Source organism: Lemur catta, chromosome 1 (assembly GCF_020740605.2).
Source record: "Lemur catta isolate mLemCat1 chromosome 1, mLemCat1.pri, whole genome shotgun sequence".
Lineage (NCBI taxonomy): Eukaryota > Metazoa > Chordata > Mammalia > Primates > Lemuridae > Lemur > Lemur catta.
The window spans coordinates 24,385,682-24,411,052 of record NC_059128.1 but is presented as its reverse complement, the minus strand read 5'-3'; the positions used below and the strand labels follow the sequence as shown (position 1 = coordinate 24,411,052).

The following is a 25,371-nucleotide window of genomic DNA, read 5'->3' as shown; positions in this document are numbered from 1 at the left end:
TTGTTGTATAGATATATTACTGCTACTCACTTTGTGAGGATGTAGGGATTTAATGAGATATCGGATATTTGTACTTTTGAAAGTTATTACTACTCAAGTGTTTGATGTGTTGGTTCAACCTCTCTGTAAACTTCTTGAAGGCAAATATTATGTATATTACATTTTCCATAATTCATCTAAACCATTTATTACACCTGACTCCCTGTGAACCTGTTTTCTCATCTGTCAAATACGAGGTTATACCCCTCACATGAGCTAATAACTGTGATGGCTCCCTGTACATTGCAAAGAGCTGTACAAATGGGAGGCACCAATATTATAATTATTACTATTAGCGGTAGTGCTTTGCACTTCGTTAGTGATGTATTTTAAAAGAGCTACAAATGCAGACAGTTCTTAAAAACTAAAATTATTTCACTGTCCCACAGGAGCAGCCTTAGCGGGTTTTAAGATCTAGAGCTTTCTTCTGGAAGTCAAGCAAGGGAGGTTTGGGAAAGATTTGGTTTAAGTTGGAGGGTGGCACACAGAATCCAGAAACAATGCGGCGGACCCTTTAAATATTGGGATAGAAGGGCGGAGCCGTCGTTAGGGACGCAGCTGGGCCTCTTGGTTTCCAGGAAGTGACGTCAGGAGGCAGCGGGATGGAGGATCTGCTGGAACTGGGCGAGGAGTGGCGCCGCGGCTCGGCTGCCTCCGTGAGGACCCACGCGGGGGTTGGGGGCCAGGATTTGGCGGGTGGGGAGGAGCGACCTCGCCGGCTCCGGCTTCCTGAGGCGCCTCAGGGCAGCGGGCCCCGAGCGGCGCCCGGTGAGGCCCGGGGGGAGGCGGCATCTTCCGCCCCGCCCCTCGGCCGCCGTGGGCCCAGCCGCTGCTGGCGTGGGGTTTGCTTTCTTTAAAATCTTCGAAAAGTGGAAAACAGATGCTGTTCCCGCGGCCTCTGGCACTGGTGGGAAGATTCCCAGCCTCTCTCGGCTTTCTGAAGCCCCAAGTGCGAACTGCCCCATAACAAACGGGTCTGAGGGTGATTGAAGGGGCCCTAGCCAGAGGGGCACTTGCACACGTCCTAGAGTTTTCCCCTTGGAAACAATTCCAGAAGTTCATGTAAAAGCCGCACTGCTTTGTATGTGGAAGGCAGGTAGGCAGAGAGGGTCTTTCTTCTCCGTAATCCCCACGGGAATGTGGGCGTTACCTAAGTTCATTAGTTAAGGAAATCAAGACTCTGGTTTAGAACGTGAGGAAGTGATTAGGTGCTCAAGCCTTGAGGTCAGATGGAGTATAAAGCTGTTGCGTGGGTTAAAAACCCTTTCCTTCTGTTTCCTTATGCCTAGAATGGAGATGTAATTGATAATGAAATGAGCTAATGCTTGGAAAGCATTTAACACAGTGCTTGGCATATGCTACGTTACCAGGAGAGGTTAGCTACTGTTGCCTCTGAGACTGTGATATAACTAAGGTTATAGTTAGTAAATAACAGCTTGATCAAGACCCAAGTTCAATGTTTGTCTTACTCATCACAACCCCATCGGGGCTTTTTATCTTTAAAATGAATCAAGATCGCCAGTCACTAAAAGATTGGGCCACAGGGCAAGTTTTTAGATTCTGCTGTGGAAATCTCTTAAGTGTTTTGAAGTGCCCTGGTGGCATTGGATGTCCTCCAGGTACTAGAGAGGAGCACCTCTCTGAGGGAGATATGAGAGCCGGTCGCAAATTGTTCTGGAATGAAGCAGACTGCCTGATTGGCCTCGGAGAATATTAGGTCACCAGGCCTTTTTGATAGGTGAACTTTTTTACTGGGGATGTGAATGTAGTTGTTTACTCATTCATTCTTTCAACAAATATTTATTGAGCCCCTATGATGTATCACAAATTGCCCTAGGTGCTGGAGATATAGCAGTGAACAAAACAAAGTTCCTGCCCTCAAGGGCTTATATTCTAGTGGAGGAAGATAAACAATAAACAGACTACATTTAACAGACACAAAATCAGATTGTAGTTTTTCTACCCTGTAGATTTATACAGGGTCTTTAAGAAGTTTAAAACTTTAAAATTCTTAGCAATCATTAGAGAAATCATTTGTAAATAGCATTTAGTGACAAGATCATTTAACTTTTGTTTCAGCACAACCACTGTGTATAGCATGCCATATTCAGGTGCCCGATAATATGACAAATGGAAAAGGGCAACCATGGTGAAGGGATGGGATTGTCTGCCTTGAGAAGAAATTGAGCTGCTTATCATCAGAGAGATTGTTTCCATCATCCCTGAAACCTAAATGATTGACATGACAATTTGAAGTGTAAACACTGCATAAGAGTTTTTGTGAACTCCCTGTAACCATTGGTGCAATCAGTCCTTAGAACATCTTAAAACAAATTTCAGCATAGTGTAGTGGAAAGAACCCAGGGTTTACTCTTAGATTTATGTCTGCCACTTAATCACCTTCCTGGGCCTTATTTGTAAAATGGTGTCAGTGCCCATCCCTGTTATTATGAGAATCAAATGAAACCGCATTAAGTGAGATCTAAAAAGTGCTTATGTTAATGCTGGTTTTTTAAACAAAGTAAAGCAAAACTGTAAATATTTCAACACCCACTAGTCTGCCTAAATAAGTTTTGTTTATGTGCCGGAAAGCATTTGAGACACAGAGCCTCCACCCTAGGAGGGCCTTGGGAAACACCTGCATATGGTTCATTTGATGAGTAAGAATTTTGAAGTGCTCTGATTTCCGAAGATAACATCTCAAAATTCTTGTCATAGATTTCCCTTCATGTCTGTAAAGGCAAATCTGATTAGTGTATAGATCAAAGCAAATGCTATCTGTTTTTCTCTGGTATCAGTTGTTATGGAATTTAGGAATTCTTTCCAAAAGCCTGTTTAATAACTTATTTTCATGCCAAGCTACAGCCTTGAAATTAGGCCTTCCTAAAATCCCATCTAGGAACATGGGGGCCTTTACCTTTTTCTCTGAGCTGTGGCATGAAGTCTCTGCCCATTCTAGAGGAATTTCTAACCACATTTCTTTGGGTAGAAAAGTGATTTTGCTTTTGCAGTCCATATGGCTGTTAGAAGAAAACCTTGTGATCATTAACCCATGAATTTACTCTTCTCCTGTGAAATAGAACAGGCCTCAGGTGCTTTTTTGAGTTTGGAGAGTTTTCTAAGAACATATCCAGGTTACTCAAATCCTTTTCTCCACCATATCATCATAAATCCAGTCCTTGCTTACCGTCCCAGAATTGTCATCCTTCTAATGGCTTAAAGGACATTGGGTCAGCAGTGCCCTCTCTCTCTTCTTACAGGGGCCCAAGATGGGTCGCCGAGCTCAACAGGAGCCAGCTCAGGCCGAGAATCACCTTAGTGGCAAGAATTCCTCTTTGACTCTGACTGGAGAGGTGGGTGCTAAAAAAAATAAATCTGAAGACATGGTTTTTAAAAGTTAGTGATTCCTCAGGGAGCAAGGATTTGGTATTCTATATTTCTTCTCTTGAATGCCAGCCCTTCGTCCTGTCTTGACATGGGAATTCCCTTCCTTGGCATTTATCCTAGTAGCAGGAAATGAAGGAGGAAGTTTTTTCTTTGATGCTAGACTAGTTTCTTTGCATTTCTTTATATCTTAGTATAGAACTTTTTATGTCAGCTGAAGCCAGGGACTGGGAAGTTTCAAAACGCAGTAGAAATCCAGGTTTTTATTTCTGCCGAATAAATGCCAGTGAGGCACGCTGATGGTGTAAGGTTGGATGGATTGCACAACTGGACATTGGCTCTTAGTGGCGACCTGCACTTTCTACAGTTTTCAGGCAGGAAGAGGACCATGTATTGGCCTTACTTTACTGGAAACTTTTCCCGGTGGCCTGGAGTTATGGGAAATTATCCATCTTCTTTGTAGAGGGTGGGTAATTTTGATGAACAATGCTTTTCAGTGCCAGGGAACTACTTTTGGGAGTTTACTCAGAGCACCTTTTTACCTTCCTCTGTCCATTGGAAAAAACTTTTCAAGAGTCAACTACAGGGTCATCCCCTCTGTTAGCTCTTTTCTAACTTCTCTAGGCTGACTTATTACCTATCCCGTAGTACCTACTTCCCATAATGCCTACTATAGAATGTATCACATTATATGCTTATTGTCTTTTTACATGTCTGTCTGCCTCCCCTAGACAGTGAGCTCCCAGACAGCAGGAAACCTGGCTTCTAGCTTGCTGGCCCGTAGTCATTTTACAGCAGATGAGGGGACCTACACTAAGAAGCCTAATGGGCCAGGCACGTGCATGAGCAAAATGTGCTGGGTACATGACACAGACACACTCCACTTAAATATCAAATAGTAAATATTCTTCACTTTCATAAGAAATATGTTTGCCACTGTTTTCTTCAGCTCTCCACATGGCACTGTCAATTTATGTTTCATTTTGTCACATATGGTAGAAGTATGGGTATGGGGAATCCTTACCCTAAAATAGCTATGCCAGCACAGAAAAACTGGCAGCCAACTCTTGGCCTCATGGCCTGAAGACACTAGGGTGTGGGTTGGGGTAGGGGGACCGGAAACTGGACGCCACATGCCCCCTGTAAAGTGGCAACTGCTACTTAGCTGAAGCCCGTGGATGTTGTGGGGAATACAGGCCCAGTATTGCCAGATCTTCTGAGTTTTTAAGAGATGCTGACAGTCTAAAATTTTATGTGGAAGCAATACATTTTTAGAGGTTAGCAATTAATTATGAAAATCACATCACAGTCTAGGCTGAATTTGGCCTGAGGGTTGTCAGTTTGTAACTTTGACCGTGGTACCTCCATTATAATACTTACTATATTATATTCTAATTGTTTACATGTCTGGCTTGCTCATAAGATGTGAGCTTCTGGAAGGCAAGGGTCATCCCTTATCATTGTACCCTCTTACCTATCACAGTGCCTGGCATAGAGCAGACATGCAGTTGCTACTGCAGAGGGTGAGGTGGGTAAAGTACATAGCATGTGATGCACTTAGACGTTAGAAGCTGAGTAGGGGTGTTACAGAGCGGAGGGTGGGCACATAGTGGAGCATTAGAGGCACAGTTATGGGAGGAGGGTGTTATAAAGTAGGAAGATGATGAAAGAAGACATACTAGACCCAATCCTAGATCTCAGGGAACTTGAGCTGCAGTAGTGTATGTCTTTAAAGTGAAAATGAGGAAGCAAATGACTGAGTGAATAAGTTAATTAAAGCCTGTTCTTGGCCTCTGACCACTTTACACTGTTCCACATGGATCTAGGAGGATCCATCCCAACAGCAGATCATTCATTTATTTATTCAGCAAATATTTATTGAAGCTTATTGTGTGCCAGGCACCATTTTACAGGGATGGTATATTTCATTGAACAAAAGAAGCAAGATCCCTTGCATAGTGGAACTTGCATTCTCATGACCATTGGCAACCAGGAAGACTAATTAAAAATCTACTTAAGCCAGGCGTGGTAGCTGTAGTCCCAGCTACTCGGGAGGCTGATGCAGGAGGATTGCTTGAGCCCAGGAGTTCGAAGCTGCGGGGAGATATGATCATGCCACTGCGCTCCAGCCTGGGTGACAGAGCAAGACTCTGTCTCTTAAAAAAAAAAAAACAAGTCTACTTAATTGTGAAGGAGGTTATAGCCGTCACCTATAGTGATTAGGTGAGTGAGCCTGTGATGACTTGAGCAAGATTTGAAACCCATTGTGACCCCCATACTAAATCAGCTCCTAGGCTGGGGTCAGTGGGCACTGTTCACCTACCGTCCCCTTCCCTTTGGCTCCCAGGTGAGAATCACTGCTGTGAGTATGTAACTCCATAGTCACCCAGTGTGATGAACTTTTCAGGGTTTCAGCTTTTCAGGAATACCTACTTACTTCAAGACATTTACATTTTTTTTTTTTTTCCACTCTGGGCTTTAGCATTTTTCTGGAAGAACATGATGAGAAGTCATTCTGCTCCTTACCCAACTGGTGCCTCTGAAAGCAAGATGCCAGTCAGGATACCAGGATTCCTTTTCTTTCTGGGCTAATTGAGGTTTAAAGCAGTGTGGGCAGCCTCCCACGGGGCCAGATGCTCACTGTGCTGTGTGGGACTTTTTGGATGTTTCTTTCTAAAATTAGATACCAAGACTTGTGTGTGTGCCCATTTACATTCCAATTCTGAGTGTATTACTTGATACATTTATTTTTGTCCTCTTGCTGACTACATTCTAGGATGAAGATATCCATGCTAATGTAAATACGGTACCTGGAAGCTGTCAGACATACTGGAGTTACTTTAGAGTTGAGTAGGAATTAGTTCAAACAGATGGTTATTTTAAAGTGAGGTGGTGGAGTTGGAGCTCTGGTGAAGGAAGCAGAAAGAACACAGGGCTTGGCGTCAGATGACCAGGGCTTGAGTCTGGGCTCTGCTAATTGCTTGGATCTTGAGCAAGGTCACTAATCTCTCTAATCCTCCATTTCATTATCTGTCAAATGGTGAGGATAATACCACCAGAGTGATATGGGGGTTAACTGAGATATGCATTTAAAAGCACTTTAATAAACTGAAAAGCTCTGTACAAGTGTTCATTCAGTAAATGAGTAAATGAGTGTTTGAACAGTGCCTTGCTGCTTTTATTAAAGGGCAGCAGAGACAGAGGACATCAGTCAGGGTGTGTCTTAGAACTGATTTGGAAGTCTTTTCAAAGGCTACTATTCATTTATGGTAGGTTGGCTGGTAGCTTTCTAGGGCAGAGTTTTTGTGCTTTCCAGTTGCAGCGGGCATTTCTTATGAAGGGTGTATAAGAGTGCAGACATCAGGTCATAGAGGCCTGGGCTGAAATCCTGGCTGTGTCACATGTAAGCTGTATGAATCTGAGCAAGTTACTTAATCTCTCTAAGCCTCCTTTTCCTCATTGATGAAACAGGGATAACAATCCATCCATCATGGCGGTAGCTAGAAAGAAAAAATGATACCATAGGGGTAAAGTCCTTAATATCATCTGACACATAAGTGCTCGGGATGTTGCTAACCATCATTATTTCTCTAGAACTTGGATGTCCTTTTTATTCTGCCTTAACCTCTACTAAGGTTGAAAGCTGGTAACCTTTAGCTGAATTTAGCCTGCAGTCATGTTTTATTTGAGCCATAAAGAGTTAAAGATTTTTAATTTGGTTAACATTTATAAATTGGGAAGCTTCACATGAAAATCCAGATTTGGGGCTTCTCTTTAAAATCAGAGGTCCTGGCACAGTGGGAATGCTGGGCTGTCATGGCCACGTGGCGGCCGCTGGCTGGAGCTGCAGGTGGTGCGTGTTACGTGCACCCTGCCTCTCCAGTTCGCTACTTTGCACTTTAATACACTTGGTCAGGTGTCCTCACATTTGATCTGCCTGGCTCCTATCTCTATTTGAGTTTAAAACTCCTGCTGTTTTAGGACAGATTGATTTTCAGGCATCCTTCTGTATCTATTAGTATTGAATTTGGCTACATGCAACAGAAATGACTCCAGCACTTGGATCAAACAGCAGTGATTTTTTTCTCACATAGCCAGGAGTCCAGTGGAGGGCAGAGCAGAGTGGGTACAGTCACTGGAGGATGTCCTGCATTGCTCTAGCCCCTTCTAGCTTCCTGTTCTGCCATCTGGAGCTTGCGACTTTTGTTTTCATGGTTGCGATATGGCTGGTCATTCTCTCCAGGGATAAGATCTGCATTCTAGGCAGGAAGAGAGGGAATAGTTGAAGAGTTTAAGGTGCATGCCAATTAAGCATGCCCCTTCTTATCAAGAAAACAGTAGCCAGAGATCTCTAAGTAAAATTCCAGTTGCCTTTCATTGGTCAGAACTGGGTCTTACAACTACTCTATGTTTCAGGGGAGTTTTTGACTGGGCACCTTGCCACACCGTAACATCTGGGTTTCTTGGTAAGGGAGGGGAGCAGAATGGCTACTGAGAAGGCAGTTCAAAACCGACATGTCCATTTTAAAAAATAGAATTTACATAATGTTTTTTTTTTCTTCATAGCCCTGGACATGAAAGGAAAGAATTATTTTTAGTAACTAAAAAAAAAAAAAAAATCTACATTCCTCTCCAGTTTTTTAATTTGGAGTTCAGTGGAAACATTGTAGGCCCTGAGTTCGAGGATACCTGATTGAGTTGCCTGTGTGAACTCTCTTATTAATCTCCTCCTTCTTATGATGATCTCCACAACCACTTAGGACTTTCTGTCTGTAGGATACCTGTGGCCCACTCCAGGTAATTAAACTCTCTCACGCTGAGAGAAAAAGAAGAGTCCCTTTATTTGCTTGGCCATTCTGTAGATTTCAAGCAATTAATTTCAAAGAACTTACCTGTCTAATTTTAATGATTTACCAAAAAGGTGAACTCCTTGTGTCATTTTACTAGCTCAGAATTGACTGGAGTTGTGCCTACTTCTTTAGGGTTATCTTGAATCAAATTAGGCAATGCATGTAAAGTACCTAGTACAGTGTATGGCACCCGGAAACCCCTCAGGAAATGGTAAGTACTAAGAAAGCTTATGACTGTGCCTTTTTGTGGGGAAGGGGTACATGTACCTGTCGCAAGTGAAGCATAGTTCATTAGCAATTCAGGTTGGCATTGCAGGTATTGAGGATTTTGCTAGAAGATAGTTCTATGATGAGTATCTACATGTCTGCAATGTATAGCTTTCTCTGGACAGAGCAGGTCTGAGAGTTAAACCAGATCTCTCTACCTGAACCTTCACCTTCTTTTGATTCAAATGGTTGTGCTCTTACAGAACTCCTTCAAGAGCAGCGCAGACACTTGCTACCAGGAAGTTATTACATTACACTTAGTTTGGGCAAAAGTAATCTTTGACATAACCTCTCCAGGGCTGGCATATTTTTTGGATGAGCAGTGCTCGCTTGGGTCTAGAGCCCTTTTTGGTTTAGCTTTTATCTTATAGATTGTCCTTTTAATGATAGTCATCATCACTTACATTGGAACAGTTGCTTGTTTTTTTTTAATTCATGCAATATCCTAGTTGAGCCTCATGGTAGCTCTTGAGGTAGATACTCTTATTTTCTCATTGTGCCGGTGAGGACTTTGAGACTTGAGAGGTTGGGTAACTTATGCAGAGGCATTCAGCTAATCTCTGACTCTAGTCAAGTCTTTCTGACTGTAGCCAGGTGCTTACCCACTACCTAACCTCTCCTACCTGCTAGACAGGTAAATGCACAGACCTCACAGTAGAGAAGAGGGTTTTGAGGAGAGTGCAGAGACTTTTGGGATCCTTTTGGAGCAGGAGCATGTTCTCATTTGATCACCCTTATTCGTCCAGTTGTCTGGAGAAGTGTTGGAGTCCCAGCTGTTCCCTTTCTCTCCCTTCATCCCCTCAGTGTTCCTCTGAGGACACAGAACTGAAAGTTAGCCAGATTCTCGTGCAGGAATCTGAGAAATGCTGCTGGGCTCATGTTCCCAAATTAGGCCAATTTCCTCATCCCCTAGCAGCCTCACTCAGCCGGAGCTCCCTTGGCACTTTGCATTACGTCTCTCGCCCTCCGCCTGTCCCCTGACTGGTCTGCCAGCCGGGCAGTTATTTTCAGCCCAATAGGGTTATCTGCTGACCCTTTTTGGTGACATTTTTCTTCTTTCTCACAAAAATAACTCTCCTGATTGGTCACATTTTCCAGCCTTTTTCGTAGCCACTCTCCAATCGGCTGGATTGAATGATGCTTCTGATAACGTTGCCGAAGAGAGATGCGGGGAATTTGATATGGAGCTGTTCATAAGGAATGCATTTTCCACACTTCATATTTATGTCATGCTTTGCATGCTTTGGTTTTGAACTCTCCCTTGGGGTGTGCAGATGTACATCGCTGACCCATCCCTGGGGCCGGCTGCTGTGTGGGAGGGAAAGTCATCTCAGGGTAGAGCCTGCACTTTGAAATCAGCAACTCAAGATCTCCAGCTCTGCCTTTGGCGCATGCGCTTGGTGCCCCAGTACAATGCGCTGTCCTGTTGGCTTCCTGGATTTCCAGTGTGAAAGCTGGTGCTTGAAGAGCACTCTAAGATTCTCTTCCTCACCTATGGGAAGGGTTAAATGAGAAATATATGACAAGAGCTTAGCCCACTGTACCATTAAGTCAGCTGTTGTTGTCATTATCTATGTAACTTGAGAAGCAGAAAAGATTATAATTCTGTCTTTAATCCCAGCTCTGCAGATTAGGAGTTGTCTATCCATGGCAAGTTACTTAACCACTTCCGGCCTATTTGCTCATCTGTTGAATGGAGATAACAGTAGCACCTATCTCATGGAATTGTTGGAGGGTTAGATAAGAGAATGTATAAAGCTCTTACAACAGTGCCCAACACATGCTATTATTGTCATTATCTGTGTCACATGAAAATTAGGATGTATTATCAGTTTATCCTAAATTGCAGTTCTGTTCAAGATACAGGGATTTCATGTTTCATAGAACTAGCTGACCCTTAGGGCAAAGAAACATTTGGGTGAGGAATCCTTTTGATGAAAATTCTTTGTGCCACTTTTATTTGTCTCCTCTAGTAGCATTTCTGCCTATGCCACTGGTCTATTATTTGCCAGCACCTTTCCATCTTCAAAACCCAACCCTCAGCCGGGCATGGTGGTGCACACCTGTAGTCCCAGCTACTTGGGAGGCCAAGGTGGGAGGATTGCTTGAGCCCAGGAGTTCAAGTCCACCTGGGCAACATAGACCCCATCTTCAAAAAAATTTTTTAAATTAAAGTAAAAAATCAAAAATTCCAACCCTTTTCCTAGAGGTTGGCAATATTTCCAAAGAATAATCCTGAATTAGTGATCTAAATCTTTTTTTTTTGTTGTTCTGGGGACATGTGAGTAGAGAATGAGGAGGGCGGGAATGACATTGGTGACCTCAGTGACCTTAGATAAAAGGTAACATTCACTCATTCATTCACTTATGAAACTTGATTACTTTCCATGTTCCAGGTATTATGCTTGGAGCTGGAAATACATTAATAAACTAGACATGCTCCCCTGCCCTCTAGTACCTTGACCTAGAGTCCTACAGAGAAGTGAGTGTCAGGTGGAGGTGGACACAGAAAGATATGGGAGTCCCCACCTTGAGTACCCACACTGAGCCTGTCTGTCCCTTTTAGGGACATCTGGAAAGGTTGTCCAGGAAGAAATTATGTTTGAGCTGAGACTAGAAGGATGAGTAGAAGTTAACCAAGAGAAGAGTAAAAAGAATATTCTAAGTAGAAGGATAAGCATAAGTCACGTTCTGCAGGCAAGGGAGAGAGCGTGGCATGTTGGGTTTATTAGTGGAGCCATTGGCCACACAGTTGTTGAAGCGGTGTTCATTGGTGACTTTATGTTCCAAACCAGCCCCTTTGCCTTTTTTGACAAATGAACCATATGCAGCCAGTATTTCTCATATGACACTGAAATAATTGGTAACATTAGGAGAGTTTGACGGTGAGTTTTCAGTATTTTCTAGCCTTGTTTTTTGTTGCTGTATCTTCAATATAGCCACTACACTTTTCTATCTGCATTTGTGTTTGCTGGTCAGGAAAACCTCTGAGGTTTTCAGATTCTGTTGTAATATTGGGATTTGGTTTAACTCCTTTTTAAAGTAAATAGACTGGACTGTGTTCATAAGTTTTTGTTTCATATGTGAAAATTTTCTTAGTAATGATACCTTTGTTTTAATGGTAATCGACTTCTATTTCAAGGTTCCCAGAGCAAAAGACTCCTCAAAATTTATGGGTGTAAATAGCATTCTGATAGGAAAAAAAGAATTAGAGAAATGGGTTGAGCCACTGTCATCTCACCTGAACTGCAACAGTTGCCTCATAACTGGTCTCTCCTCTTAGATTTCCATCTTCCTGCCATTTAGCTAGAGTGGTCTTGTAAAAATGTGCATCAATCATTTCACATCCAAAATCTTTTAACAGACACCCATTGCACTTAAAGTAAAAAATCCTAAATCCTTACCTTGACCCTGTGTGATTTGGGCCTTCTGTCTATCTTCAGCCTCATTTCATACCTGTTACCTTGTTGTAGTCATGCTGAGGTCTTAGCTTATGTAGGTCCGTACTTATTCTAGTTCCTTAGAAGAGTTCCCTCGGATACTGCAGTTCCATAGACTAGAATGGAATCAAACAGAAGAGAATAGTTCCCTGGCCTAGAATATCCAGCCTACTCTTTGCTAGGCTGACTCCTACTTATCTTTTGGGTTCAGCTAGAATATCACTTCCTCAAAAATTATCACTCTCTCATTTAAATTAGGAGTCCTTATTATACTCTCTTGCAGTGGTGGTTTTTTTTTTGTTTGTTTGTTTTTTTTGCTTTTTCCTATCACAGCAACCACAGCTTGTAACCTTATATTTGTGTAATTATTCAGTCCCATCTCCCCCATTAATTGCAAGCTCCAGAAGTGCTTGTTCTACTTTGTACACCCTCAGTAAGTACTGGTTAAATGACTGAGGAACAGGTGTAGGGGGATGATGCGTCCAACCAGCAGGAGATGCCCAGGAGTCTTTGATGTGTGGGACTTGTGTGTGCCAGGCTCTGGGGTGGAGCTAGAGATTTGGAAGTCCTTAGCTCTCTGAGAGTTTTAGAGTAAGAGAAGAAGTCTTCTGATGGAAGCTAAGGAACAGACAGAAGGTGAGGAACACTCATATTTAGAAAACACACAGCCCAAGAATAGCTTACAAAAGGAAATTCAAAAAGAGTGGCCAGAGAGGAGAGGAGAAAACCAGGCACCTGTGGTGTCCACAATCCAAGATAAACGAGTGTCAAGGGGTGAGGGGTCAGCAGTGTTTGCTGCCAAGAGGGTCTGAAAGGTGAGGCCCCAGCAGAGTCAACTGGATTTAGCAGTGAGGCCCCTGCAGTTTCAGGGGAGCAGTCAGAGATGGGGATACATGCACCTGACATAGTACCGCCCGCTGAGTAGGTTCTCAGTAAACATGTGGTGAATGATTATGGCATGTGTGCACTCTCTACCAAATGTGGAAGGCCTCCCCGTCTCCCTCCTGCAATCGTGTTCTCTTTGTTCCTCTCTTACTGAGCCTTCCTCTGTTTTCCCTCTGCTATTTCTCCTTTTCCTTCATCTCTTTGTGTTTTTTCTCTTAACTAGTATTAACAAAGAACTCAATCCCCCATACTCTATTTTGCCTCATCCATTCATATATATTTTATTGACATATTTATAAGTAGAATTTTATTCATTCATTCATTCATTCACTTCTGTATCCTACATTTATTTTTTATTTTTGTTTATTTTTATTTATTTACTTTTGAGACAGAGTCTTGCTCTGTCACCCAGGCTGGAGTGCAGTGGCACGATCATAGCTCACTGTGACCTCGAACTCCTGAGCTCAAGCAATCCTCCTGCTTCAGCCTCCTGAGTAACTGGGATTATAGGTGTGCACCACTATACCTGGCTAATTTTTTAATTTTTTGTAGAATCAGGGTCTCAAACTCCTGGCCTCAAGCAGTCTTCCTGCCTTGGCCTTCCAAAGCTCTGGGATTTCAGGCATGAGCTATCATGCCTGGCCTATCCTACATTTAATATACGCTTTCCAGTACAAAAATTAAGAAGATAACTTCATATTCTACTTGGGGAGCCACACACTTAGACAAAAAGTTGTAATGCTGAAGTAGTGTCAGAAAATGGGGACACAGAGGGAGTACCGCACCCTGCCTGGGAGTTAAGGAAGGCTTCCTGAAAGAGGCAACTCTTGAGGGGTTGACATGTATAAGTAGGAATTTGCTAGTGAGCAGGACAGCAAAAGGCCATTTCTGGCAGTGGGCAAAGCTTGTTTACAGGCATGCCATTGTACCAGGGCCTGGTGTTTTTAGGGCATGGGGAAACAATGTATGGGGAACAATGGCCTGGCATTCCACTGGCATTCCAAGTGGAGAAATCTGAGTTTATTTTGTATGTTGTAAGGAGCCCACAAAGATTTCAAAGCAGAAAATGACATTATTGACTTTGTTTTCTAGGACGATAAATCCGGCAGTTACCTTGGGGGATAGGCTAGAGCGGGAGAGCTTGTTGGCAGGGAGAGCAGTAGGAGGCCGTTGGAGTGGTCCTTCTGAGAGATGATGAAGGCATGAAGCAAGGCAGTGTTCCCAGACTTCAGGCATTCCCTGATTGTTTGTACAGTTTTTCATATCCACATACCACTCACATTATTAACTTTTTTCTTCAACTCCCCTTTTATAATTAAATACATTTACTTTTAAAAAGAAACGATATCAGTGAAGTTATAGTTATATTTTTCTAAGTACACATTAAAATATATGCATGACTATTTTTAAAAAGGTGCATTCCTGTGCTACTTTCGGTCATCCTGCTTGCACGAGTGGTGTACGTACCTTACTTTGGGAGGCAATAAACTAAAGGCTGGCAGAGGGGTGCAAAGAGGAGAGGGCAGTGCCAAGAGACCTTTTTGAGGGCAGACAGATAGGATGCGATAACATATTAGCTGTTGAAAGTGGGAGAGGAGAGTCTGGAACTGACCCCACGTGTAGCTGAAAAGCCTGACTAGGTAATGACATTTTTGAGACTGAGAATTTAGGAGTCTTAGCTGTTGAGGAGGAAGAAGGAATAATTCTTTCAATTTGGGGCATGCTGAATTTCAGTTGCCTTCAGGATTTTCAAAGAGATGATCTGTCATGTTCCAAATTTGGTTTGGAAATTAAGAGAGAAAGTTGAAAACTAGTGATAACAGATGTGGGAGTCATCAGTTCTGGGATCTCTAAGAAGAACCTGTAGGATGAACTTCTGATTCCTTTGTGTGACACACAGACCCTTCATGATCTCTGGGCACAAACATATTTTAAGTAGAGAAGCAATGTGATCAGGTTTGCATTTTAGAACACTTTGGCAGCAATCAAATGGGGACAGATCCAGGTTTTATAGGGCCTGAAGCTTATATAATTTGTAGACCTTCTCTAAAAAAAAATTCAAAGTTATGAATTAAAAATCAAGTATGAAAGTAAATACTTATTTATAATGGAAAGGAAGTCATAGCTAAGTTACTGGAGCCTTGGATGTTCATATGCCTTTCTTTGGAGATCTTGTTAGGTAGTTTACCAGTCATATTTACATAGAAATGTCTCCTGATTGAAACCTAGCTTCGCCCTGCTATCTAGAACTCTAAAACCAGGAGCCTGTGCAGGTATGGGATATAGATTGGAGGAAGGTGAGACTGAAAGCAGAGAGACCAGGTAGGAACTAGCTGAGAGATGGCAGAGCATGAGTTTATTGAGCCTTAATTTGCGTGGTTGTGCAGTTTTCTCCAACATCTCTCAGCAGGCTGGGTCTTGACACAGTGAAGACACATGGTTGGCTTGATCTAAATTTTAGGGAGTGTCTTAGTCAATTTTGTGCTGCTATAACAGAGTACCACAGACTGCATGATTTATAAAGAACAGAAATTTATGTTCTCATTAAATTCTCATAAGTTCTAGAGCCCTGGAAGTCCAAGATCAAGGTGCTGGCATCTGGTGAGAGCCTTCTTGCTGAGTCATACTATGGTAGAAGGTGGAAAGGCAAGAGAGTGCATGAGAGAGAGAAGCAAAAGAAGGCTGAACTCATCCTTTTATAAGGAACCCGCTTCTGTGATAACAGCATTAATCTATTCATGAGGGCAGAAGCCCTCATGGCCTAATCACCTCCTAAAGGTGTCACATCTTATTACTGTTAAAATGGCAATTAAAGTTGAACATGAGCTTTGGAGAGGACATTCACACCATAGTAAGGGTTCAAGGAGGAAATGTGGTAAAAAGACAAGGGGTTGAGGTATGATGTGGGGGACCTTGGGAATGAGCTAGATTGATAGGGAAAGAAGTGACACCAAGAAGGAAATGGTTAGATAAGGAGGGAAGGAGGGGACTAGATATTTCAGAGATGGAGCAGTTCCAGTTACAACTGGAGTTTGAAAGTAGCAAGGTCAGGCATTTAGAGGGTCTGGGAACTATGAGGCTAAACATGAGAAGAATTGTTGATGTGAACATTAGTTTTGCTTAGAATGATGAGTAGTTATGGAGAGAGAGCGAAATGCCCAAACTTTTGATCAATGCTCAGGCCATTGTTAGTGACAGGGATGAAGAAAGAGAGAGAGGTGGTGTAGCTTAATGGTAGGAGTTTCAAAAAAAAGTGTTGTGTAATAATTTGGAAGAGTAATGATCTAGAGGAAGTTTAGGGAGTGAAGCAGAAGCATTATCTTGGAACCTTGGTTTGTGGGGTTTTATTTTATTTTATTTTATTTTATTTTATTTTATTTTATTTTATTTTATTGAGACAGAGTCTCACTTTGTTGCCCAGGCTAGAGTGAGTGCCATGGCGTCAGCCTAGCTCACAGCAACCTCAAACTCCTGGGCTCAAGCAATCCTCCTGCCTCAGCCTCCCCGAGTAGCTGGGACTACAGGCATGTGCCACCATGCCCGGCTAACTTTTTCTATATATATTTTTATTTGTCCAGACAATTTCTTTCTATTTCTAGTAGAGACGGGGTCTCACTCTTGCTCAGGCTGGTCTTGAACTCCTGAGTTCAAAGGATCCACCCGCCTCGGCCTCCCAGAGTGCTAGGATTACAGACGTGAGCCACGGCGCCTGGCCTGTGTGGGGTTTTAAAAGAATGAGCAGACTCTGCTTGAAAGAGCTGCAAGAAAAATGAAGTCCATGGAGGAAAGCCAGGATTTAGGGGAGGCAAGGAGATGGAGAGAGTGTGCTGTGAGTAGAGAAGATCTAATCTGTTTAGGAACCATAAGACTGTGGTCAGAAAGCCTCATTGAAATCATTATCTAGGCTAGGTTTCTTCTCATTATGTGGCATGTCAGTAATTACTGAGAAGGGGCAGAATGATAGTAAAATATTCTTTAAATAATGACATTTTACAGGAAAAGGGTACTGACTGATGTTGAATATCGTTGGTGATAGACTGAAACATATCTGGTCACATGCCTTTACCAATATAATAGAGAATGATGTCACTGTGTTTAGCAGATTACTTTTATGTTCCATTTTAATTCCTCCATTTGCTTTTTAGGTATATATTTTTATTTTATTTTATTTTATTTTACTTTGAGACAAGAGTCTTGTTCTGTTGCCTGGGCTAGAGTGCTATGGCATCAGCCTAGCTCACAGCAACCTCAAACTCCTGGGCTCAATCAATCCTCCTGCTAAGTAGCTGGGACTACAGGCGCACACCACCATGCCCAGCTAATTTTTTCTGTTATCATTAGGCATGGGGTTTCGCTCTTGCTCAGGCTGGTCTCAAACTCCTGACTTCAAGCGATCTTCCCACCTCAGCCTCCCAGAGTACTAGGATTACAAGTGTGAGTCACTGCACCTGGCCAGCTATAGATTTTTCTACTTTTTTTTTTAGCAGTTGTTTCAGGGATTAGAATATGCATACATAACTTATCACTGGTTACACAGAGTTAATATTATACCACATCACATACAGTGTGAGAACCTTGTGGCAGTGTAAGTCTATTTGTCCCCTCTTATCCTTTGTGCTATTGATAGTATATATTTTAAAACTATATATGTTATAAGCTCCACAGTACAGTTTGTCATTTCACTTTAAACAGTTGTCATTTTACCATTTCCAGAAATGTTACCATTTCTGTTCTTCATTTCTTCTTATAGATCCAAGTTACCACCTGGTATCATTTCTCTTTAGCCTGAAGAACTTCCCTTAGCAATTCTGGTAGTACAGGTTTGCTAAGAATAACTTCTCCATTTGGTTTATCTGAGAATGTTCTCAGTTCACCCTCATTTTGAAGGATATTTTCTACTCATATGGAAATCTGGATTGAATATTTTTTCTTTCAGCACTTTAAAAATTGTCAATCCTTTGTCCTCTGTTCTTCACTTTTTTCTGATGATTGCTCTTCTGTATATAGGTCATTCCTCCTCCCTCTAGCTGCTTTAACGATTTTCTCTTTATCTTTGATTTTCCACAAAATTTTCCATATTGTAGTTTGACTACAATATGACTAGGTGTAATTTTCTTTGTGTTTATTTGCTTGGGATTTGCTGAGGTTCTTAGATCTGTAAGTTGATATTTTTCACCAAATTTGGAAAATTTTAGGCCATTACTTCTTCAACTATCTTTTCTGCCCCATTTTCTCTATATTCCTGGGACTCCAATTTCATAAATGTTAGACTACTTGATATTATCCCATAGATTTTCACTGTGTTTTTTGTCCCTGAAGTATTATTAATTTTTTCTCATCTTTTATCTTTTTGTTCTTCAGATTGGATATTTCCTGTTGATCTGTCTTAAAGTTCACTGATTATTTTTACTATTGTCTTCAAACTGATGTTAAGCCCATCAACTGATTTTTTTTTTACTTTAGGTATTATACTTTTAAATTATAAATTTCCATGTATTTTTTACCTATATGTTTTTTTCTTATATAGCTTCTATTTATCCCCTGGATTCCTCATATGTTCATTCATTATGACCATCTTTTCCTGTAAGTCCTTGAACACATTGATATAGCTACTTTAGAGTCCTTGTCTGTTAATTCCAATATTGGAGTCATCTTGGGGTCAGTTTTTATTGTCTGCTCTTTTTTTCACTATGGGTCACATTTTCCTGTTTATTTATATGTCTAGTAATTTTTGTTTGTTCATAGGACATTGTGGATTATAAATTATAGAAACTCTAGATTATGTTGCCTTCCTCTGAAAAATGTTGATGTTTGTTTTAGTACATAGTCAGATTATTTGCAGATCACCTTCAACTTGTGGAAGCTTGGCTTTGGGCTTTGTTAGATCTATTTTAGTTTTACCCTTTGTCCTAGAGCAAATCCCATGGTCCTGGGACATAGTCTTTACTCCTAAGGCATGGGCCTTTGGGATTTCAATGGAAAACCCGAAGTTTGTACCAAGTACTTCTAACTTGGTGGAACTCAAATCCAAACTCTTGATTTCCCTGTAATGAACAAAGGCTAAAATCTCTTCTCCACCCAGCTTTTTTGTTTAAAGACTTCGGGCAGTTGCTTTTCACTGGGTTTCTTGGAGTCCCCTCCATGCATGTGCAGTTAAGATATTGACCAAGAATTTTAGGGGACTTCATATGTATATTTGAGAGCTCCTTCCTTCCAAGGATTTTCCCCTCTTTGTTTTTAGCCAATATGGCAGTCCAAAACTTTGTTCTTGAGCCGATAAAACTGCAGCTTTCCACTTGAGTTCTAGCTGCCCAGACTGGAGCGTGCACTCAGGGGCAAATCCATTTAAAAACATGGATTTTTACCAGTACAGTTCTTTTCTTTCAAGGATCAAATCCCCTCCAATTTATTATGCCTGCTTTTGTTTGCTCTCCAGTGCTTTCAAATGGTTGTTTTATGTTTTGTCCAGAGTTTATAGTTGTTATCTTTGTGAAGGTTAGCTGAATACAAACTGCTCTCCCATTACATGCCAATTTCTTTTGGATTGTTTCAACATACACTGTAGTTTTTTCAAGTGGCATTATTGGTGAAAAAAGAATGAGAGGCGTTATTGCCGAGACAGATTGTGTCGATATTCTCTTGGGATTAATGACAGGGACATTCAGGTGCATTGGCTATGGAGATACGAAGTGTTCTGATATCATCAGTGCACTTGGAAATAATGATCAGAAATATGGGCTTGAGAGAGGCCCAGGGACAAGTTACCAGAGTATAAGTGTTCGTCCATGCAGATGCTGTGCTGAGCACTCTGAAAGTTAATCGAGAAAGGCCTGTAGAGTTGCCAAGGTTGGCAGTGTGCTATTTCAAGGGTAGGAGTTCTCCTTTATGGCCTCGAGCTAAGTAGCAAAATTTATGGGTTAAATGACTGTTCCTAAGTCCTGCCTTTCATGTCAGGCCATTGTCACCTGGGATAGTAGAAGAGCTGGCCGTCAGCCTTTCTTGTTTGAGAAAGAGTGGGAAGAGAGCCTGAGAAAGTAACCAGGCCTTGGACTAATAAGCTGAAAAAGAGGCTGTAGCATGTTTTAACACTGGTGTATGAGGAAGTTTTTACCAAACTGAGAAAACCAAAAACAATGTAGTAAGTTTTTCATAAGCTACATTTATTCAATTTAAAGGACCATTCCTTATTCTGGTTTGTGTCTTTTCTAATTTGAGGAGATTGGAAAGGTCCTTTCTTTAATGAAATGACGGTGGGAGGAAATGGTGGTTTTTAAAAAAAGGTTCTTAACAAAATTAAAAGCTGTTAATCCTGTACTGCCAACCACATACCAAGCCCCACAAACAGAAATTTGTTTTTTGAAATATTGACAGCCCATGAAATCCAGAGTTTGGGAAACAGTTCTAGAAGTTTAAAAAGTCTTTTTTTAGGTTTACTGGGGCCACTTTTGAAACGGTGTGAAATGTATGCTAATTTGCTAGCTGTGACCTTGCTCTGTGCTTATAGTGTCTTCTCCTTGGCTCCCATTACTGAAGCAAGGTAAAGAGCTGCAGTGTGAGACCTGCAATGTCCCGAGTCTCCCCACAGTGTGACACAGAGCGGAGAATGGAGCTGACACAGAGCGGAGAATGGAGCTGGGCATTCCTCTCTAGGTCTCACATGGTGGGGGCCTCCGTCCCATGGACTAATACTGCTTTTGAGCTACCCTCACTTCTTTTCCATCATCACCCTTGAGAAGCCTTGTGAGAGATCAGGTTTCTGAAAGCGTCAAGGCTACCGCATGCTTCTGCTGTTCTCAACTTGCTCCCAGTTACTCCACTCTGGATTTGGTTGAGGTAGCGAGTCTAGACTGCGATTATACAAAGTCACTAACTCACAGGTCCCAGGAGGGTTGCCCCTTCGAGTGTTGGGAATTTACACCTTCAACATTGTGCACATTTCTGGCTACACACATGCTGGATTGATTTTAACAAATGGAAAGGAGTTAAGAGAATGACAGAAATGTATAGGTTTTGATTTATGATGAATGTTGAAAAGAATGTTTATGTTGGCTAAACTGAAAGAAGTATAAGGGAATAGGGGGTATCTTTACACATGTCTGGAAGGTGTATAGACCCAAGAAGAGGAAGAGGGCAGAGCTGATTTAGGATGACCCAAAGGGATTTAATTAAGATTAAGAGGATACCATCCAAGATGGGAAAATCCAGGAAGAATTTTAAGAATGACTTTCAGGACTATAATCTGTTCTCTTTGGATCAGCTTCTTTGACACAATTGCTGGCAGCTCTATTCCATGAATCACTTAAAGTGGGCAGTTTGATGACTCTGTAGTGAGCTATGGGATATGGGTATTTTTATTACAGGGTATGTGTGAATATTTGGAGACGTGTGACACCACCAGAGCATTTGGCAGACATTGTGGCTGTTCTGAGCATCACATTTATGTCTCACTGAGCAGTGGAACTGTGGTTTTTGTCTTCTTGATTCAGGCAACTTTAAAGGATTTCTTGCTCTTCAGGGAAGCTGGAATAGAAAAGAATTGGATTCCCGGAATGAAAATTTGCAAGGCAGCCCCAAATAAAAGACTTTACAATGTTTGACTACCAAAAACTTCCCATTGTCTCAACTTTAAGTATTGAGGATTTGTCCTTCAAAGTCTGTATTTTATTACTTATTATTTCTCATAAATAATGTAATGGCCACTAATGGCACCATTTATTACCAGCTCTGTGTCGAAGATTGTCTCTAGTGTTTACAGTAGACCTGTGAGGAACCCATGATCATTCTCATATTACACATGAGGAAAGGAGGCTTAGTGAAGATATGACCAGCCCAGCTAGAAAGTGACAATTCTAGAATTCAAACCCGGGACTATCCCGCTGTCCCCTCTCCCTCTCCCTCTCTTCCTTTCCGTTCCTGCCCTCCTCCCTCCACCTTTAAAGTGATAGCTTTTCCCCTTTACTTCCTTCTGGCAAACTCAACTTTTTCCCTTGGATTTAGTCCCTTCTTCTTCAAAGCTATTTCACTGTTGGTATGAGGAAAATATCTTGTGGCATGCAGTAAAACACAACTACTTTCCAAGTGCGAAGATTTATGTTGAATTCAGCCTCACCCAGCTTGGCACTGTGCGCAAGCTATTAGGATTTCAGCATCACTTCTTAATCCTCACTTTGCCCTTAACCCTTCCCTCAGACTAAGCCTCAACTTGCCTCACTAAAGGGGTAAGGGTTGGACCGGGCTGCTTTCTGGTCCTCCTATCTTATTGAACATATTTATATCATCGACAGATACATCTTACTTTGTGCCCAGAAAAATAGATCAAGGAGACAGCCCCTTCGGTTTCATCTTCCCTGGTCCTGTCTGGAATATCAGGCTAAATGGCATTGATCTAGTCTCTCTAATTCTCAGGGACTTTGTTTCAGCCCAGATTGATTCTTTTCTATAGCTGCTCTGTCCTTTCAAGCTGACATGCATCTAGCTGCTAGGAAATCAGCTATGGTTCAGCATAATGCCCTGGTGTCAGACTGACCTGGATTTGAATTCTGTACTTACAAATAGTCTGATTTTTACCTGAGTTAATCTCTCTCAGCCTCAGTTTCCTCATCTATAAACTTGCTATGTAGTAGTGCCTACTTCATCCGGTCATGAGATTCCTGAAAGTAATCCTCCTGAACCTTTACTATATGGTAAACCCTCAGTAGATGTTGGCTGTTGTGATTATTATTGTTAGCTATGAATTAGTTAATATTTTCTTTTTCATTGCCTAGATCAACTCATTCACCATTGATCGACTCCTTATGCCTATGTATTCTCCTTTCTTTCGGTGGCCTTTTACTCTGTCTTTATCCCTGTCCCCTTCATGCCAGCTCTAATGGGTGATAAATGTTTCATGTTATCATTTACATCTGTTTTGCTTAGATACCCTCCCCCTGAATTCAGATTATTATAATTCATACACCCATAGAATTACAGAATTATAGAACTGGGAGGAATCACTTCTATCATAAAGAAGAACCCAGGATCATGGAGTTAGTCAGTTTAGAGCCAGGACTAGAAGCCAGATCACTTGATGTCTAGTCTAGTGTTCTTTCAACTACATTTTTTTCTTGCTCAAATTTCCTATATACACAATTAAAATAAAATCCACAGCAAGTGCTGGAGGGGTAGGGAGGCACTGTTATCTAAAAGCACATTCTCCCATCACATCTAGTCATGTCTGGGATCTCAAGACCTGACACACTGGGTGTAGAGTTGTTTTCTGGTCCTCAGGGTGTTAGGAATTCCCAGCCATTAGGTGGAGAGCACCTCATTGTTCTTCACTGAGCAGCTACATCCACGAACAACCTCTGCAGTGGTGCCCTCCTCCACCCCAACCCTGCCTTTTTTCTCTTTTGTTAACCTTCATCCACCTAGTTTATTTCTTATTTTGTTTCAACTTTTCATTAAAATTAGAAACATCCAGAAAAGTAGAAAAAAATAGTACAATGAAGAACATAACGCCCATCACCTATATTCAAGTAACATTTTGCTGTATTTGCTTAAATCATATATATTTTATAAGTATAACATATTTTAAAATAGAATATTTGTTTTATATATTTTTTCCTGAATTATTTCAAAGCAAATTTTAGGCATCATAACATGTTACTTAAATGCTTCAGCATATATCTCAAAAAAGGACATTTTCCTAGAAAACCACAATTGCACACTACAACTCCCTAACACTATCTATTACCCAGTCCATGTTTATTTTCCCCAGTTGTCTCCAAAATGTCTTTTATAGCTGTTTTTTTCAAACCAGGATTCAATCAAGAATCACACCATTATGTTTATTTATGTTAAGTCTCTTTTAATTCAGAATAGTCCTCCACCTGTCCCCACACCCACCTTTTTAAGGGCATTGACTTTTTTGAAGACATTGGGCTGGTTCTTTAGTTTCCCACATTCTAGATTTGTCTGATTTTTTTTCTTCCTAGTGTCATTTTACTTATTCCTCTCACCTGGTTTCCAGTAAGCTGGAAATCAGATTGAAATCCAGTAAGCTAGAAATCAAATTTGAAAGCTTGATTAGCTTCCAGTTGGATGTTTTTGGCAGGGATTTTTCCTGGGTGGTGCTGTGTGCTTCAAGTGGCAGCACATTTTGTCCCACACTGTTAAAGCTGCTAAGTTTGATCACTGAGTTAGGGTAGTGACAGATGCCTCCGTTGTAAAGCAGTATTTTCTCCCTTGCAACTGGCACGTAATGTATGGGTCAATTCTTTGGCACCATGAGAATGCCCAGTTCCTCACCAGTCAGTCTTTCGCCTAATGGCTTTAGCATCCATTGATGCTCAAGTTTCTTTCTTCTACCTAAAATAGAATTTGCATTTTGATCTGTCCATTTCAGCTTGAGAGAACTGTGTTTGCTCACAGTTCATTTATAAGCTTGAATGATCCATTACCTTCTATGACCTTAAATCCACTGTGCGAAAACTCAGGTCTGTATGGAATTGGTTGTCAGACCCAGGGTTGAGGCAGGAGAGAAGGAGCTGCGTGTGGAGGACAGACTGGAGGGCTGGATGCCAGCCCTGCAGTGCGTGCACATGCTCTGTCGCTAAGTGTCAGTCCTTTCTCTCGCCAGGCAAATAAAGAGCAACTTTCTTGGATCTTCTTTCAGCTTGCTGGAGAAAGGAAGGGAAATTTGTTTTTCTTCAGTAATCTAAGTCAGAATGTGGGAGCTGCATTGCCTCTAGAAGCTGGAAGATAGATAAGTGTGAAGTTTGCAATGGATCTTCCTTAACTAAATGTGTTTCTGTTGGAATTTAGGCGTGTGTTTAGACTGGCTTTTTGAAACAGGTTGCAGTTTGGTTTCAAAACTCTTGGCCTGATTCACGTTTGGAGGGTGGGGGAGTGTTTCTCGAGCACTTCTGAGAGTGTGTGAGAAGCTTCTAAACTCAGAAGGCTCCTTTTTTGGCACTGCAGCATCTTTTCTATTTCGGCATCTTAAGAATCTGGGGGAACCATATAAAGATCAGAAACAAGTCTAGCCCTGAAGGCTCCCTCTGACATGGTAATTCCAGTTAGTTGAATCCTGGCCCATTCGGATGAGACCATATAAAGAGGCCATTTCCTGAAATTCCCGCTCTCTGCCTCTCACAGGCTCCTTTTTGTAGAAAGCTGGTATTTCAGGACTGCAACTGCCAGTCACGTGCTTCCAACCCTTTACTCGCAGTCATTCCTGCCCCCTGTTTATTTTTGGAGAGAACACATTTTTGCTTCTCTTCAGGAGCTATGCAGGGTCCTGCCCCCTCTGTCCATCAGGCGGCAGACCCGGCAGGCCGTGCTCATTTCCCACACTCAGCGACGTGACTCCAGCTTGCAAGGGAACACGAGGGATGCACTGCCTAAGGGCTACCGTCACCCATTCCTATTTCTGTCCCTCTTGGTGTTGCATATTTTAAGACTCTTTCTTTTTTTAAAAACAAATTTGGGGAATGTTACCTGGCAGTAAGTCAGCCAAAATTGGAAAT

General features: G+C 41.7%; 1 protein-coding gene across 1 annotated transcript in view; it reads left to right on the top strand.

Annotated features, from left to right (window-relative positions):
* Window positions 1-618: 618 nt before the first annotated feature.
* Window positions 619-25,371, top strand: part of IFT43 (intraflagellar transport 43) — an 80,674-nt gene continuing 55,921 nt past the window's right edge. The window contains exons 1-2 of the mRNA XM_045563321.1: window positions 619-695; window positions 3,300-3,392. Coding sequence (XP_045419277.1) covers window positions 642-695; window positions 3,300-3,392 — 147 coding nt within the window. The 5' untranslated portion in view covers window positions 619-641. The remainder of the gene's footprint in view (window positions 696-3,299; window positions 3,393-25,371) is intronic.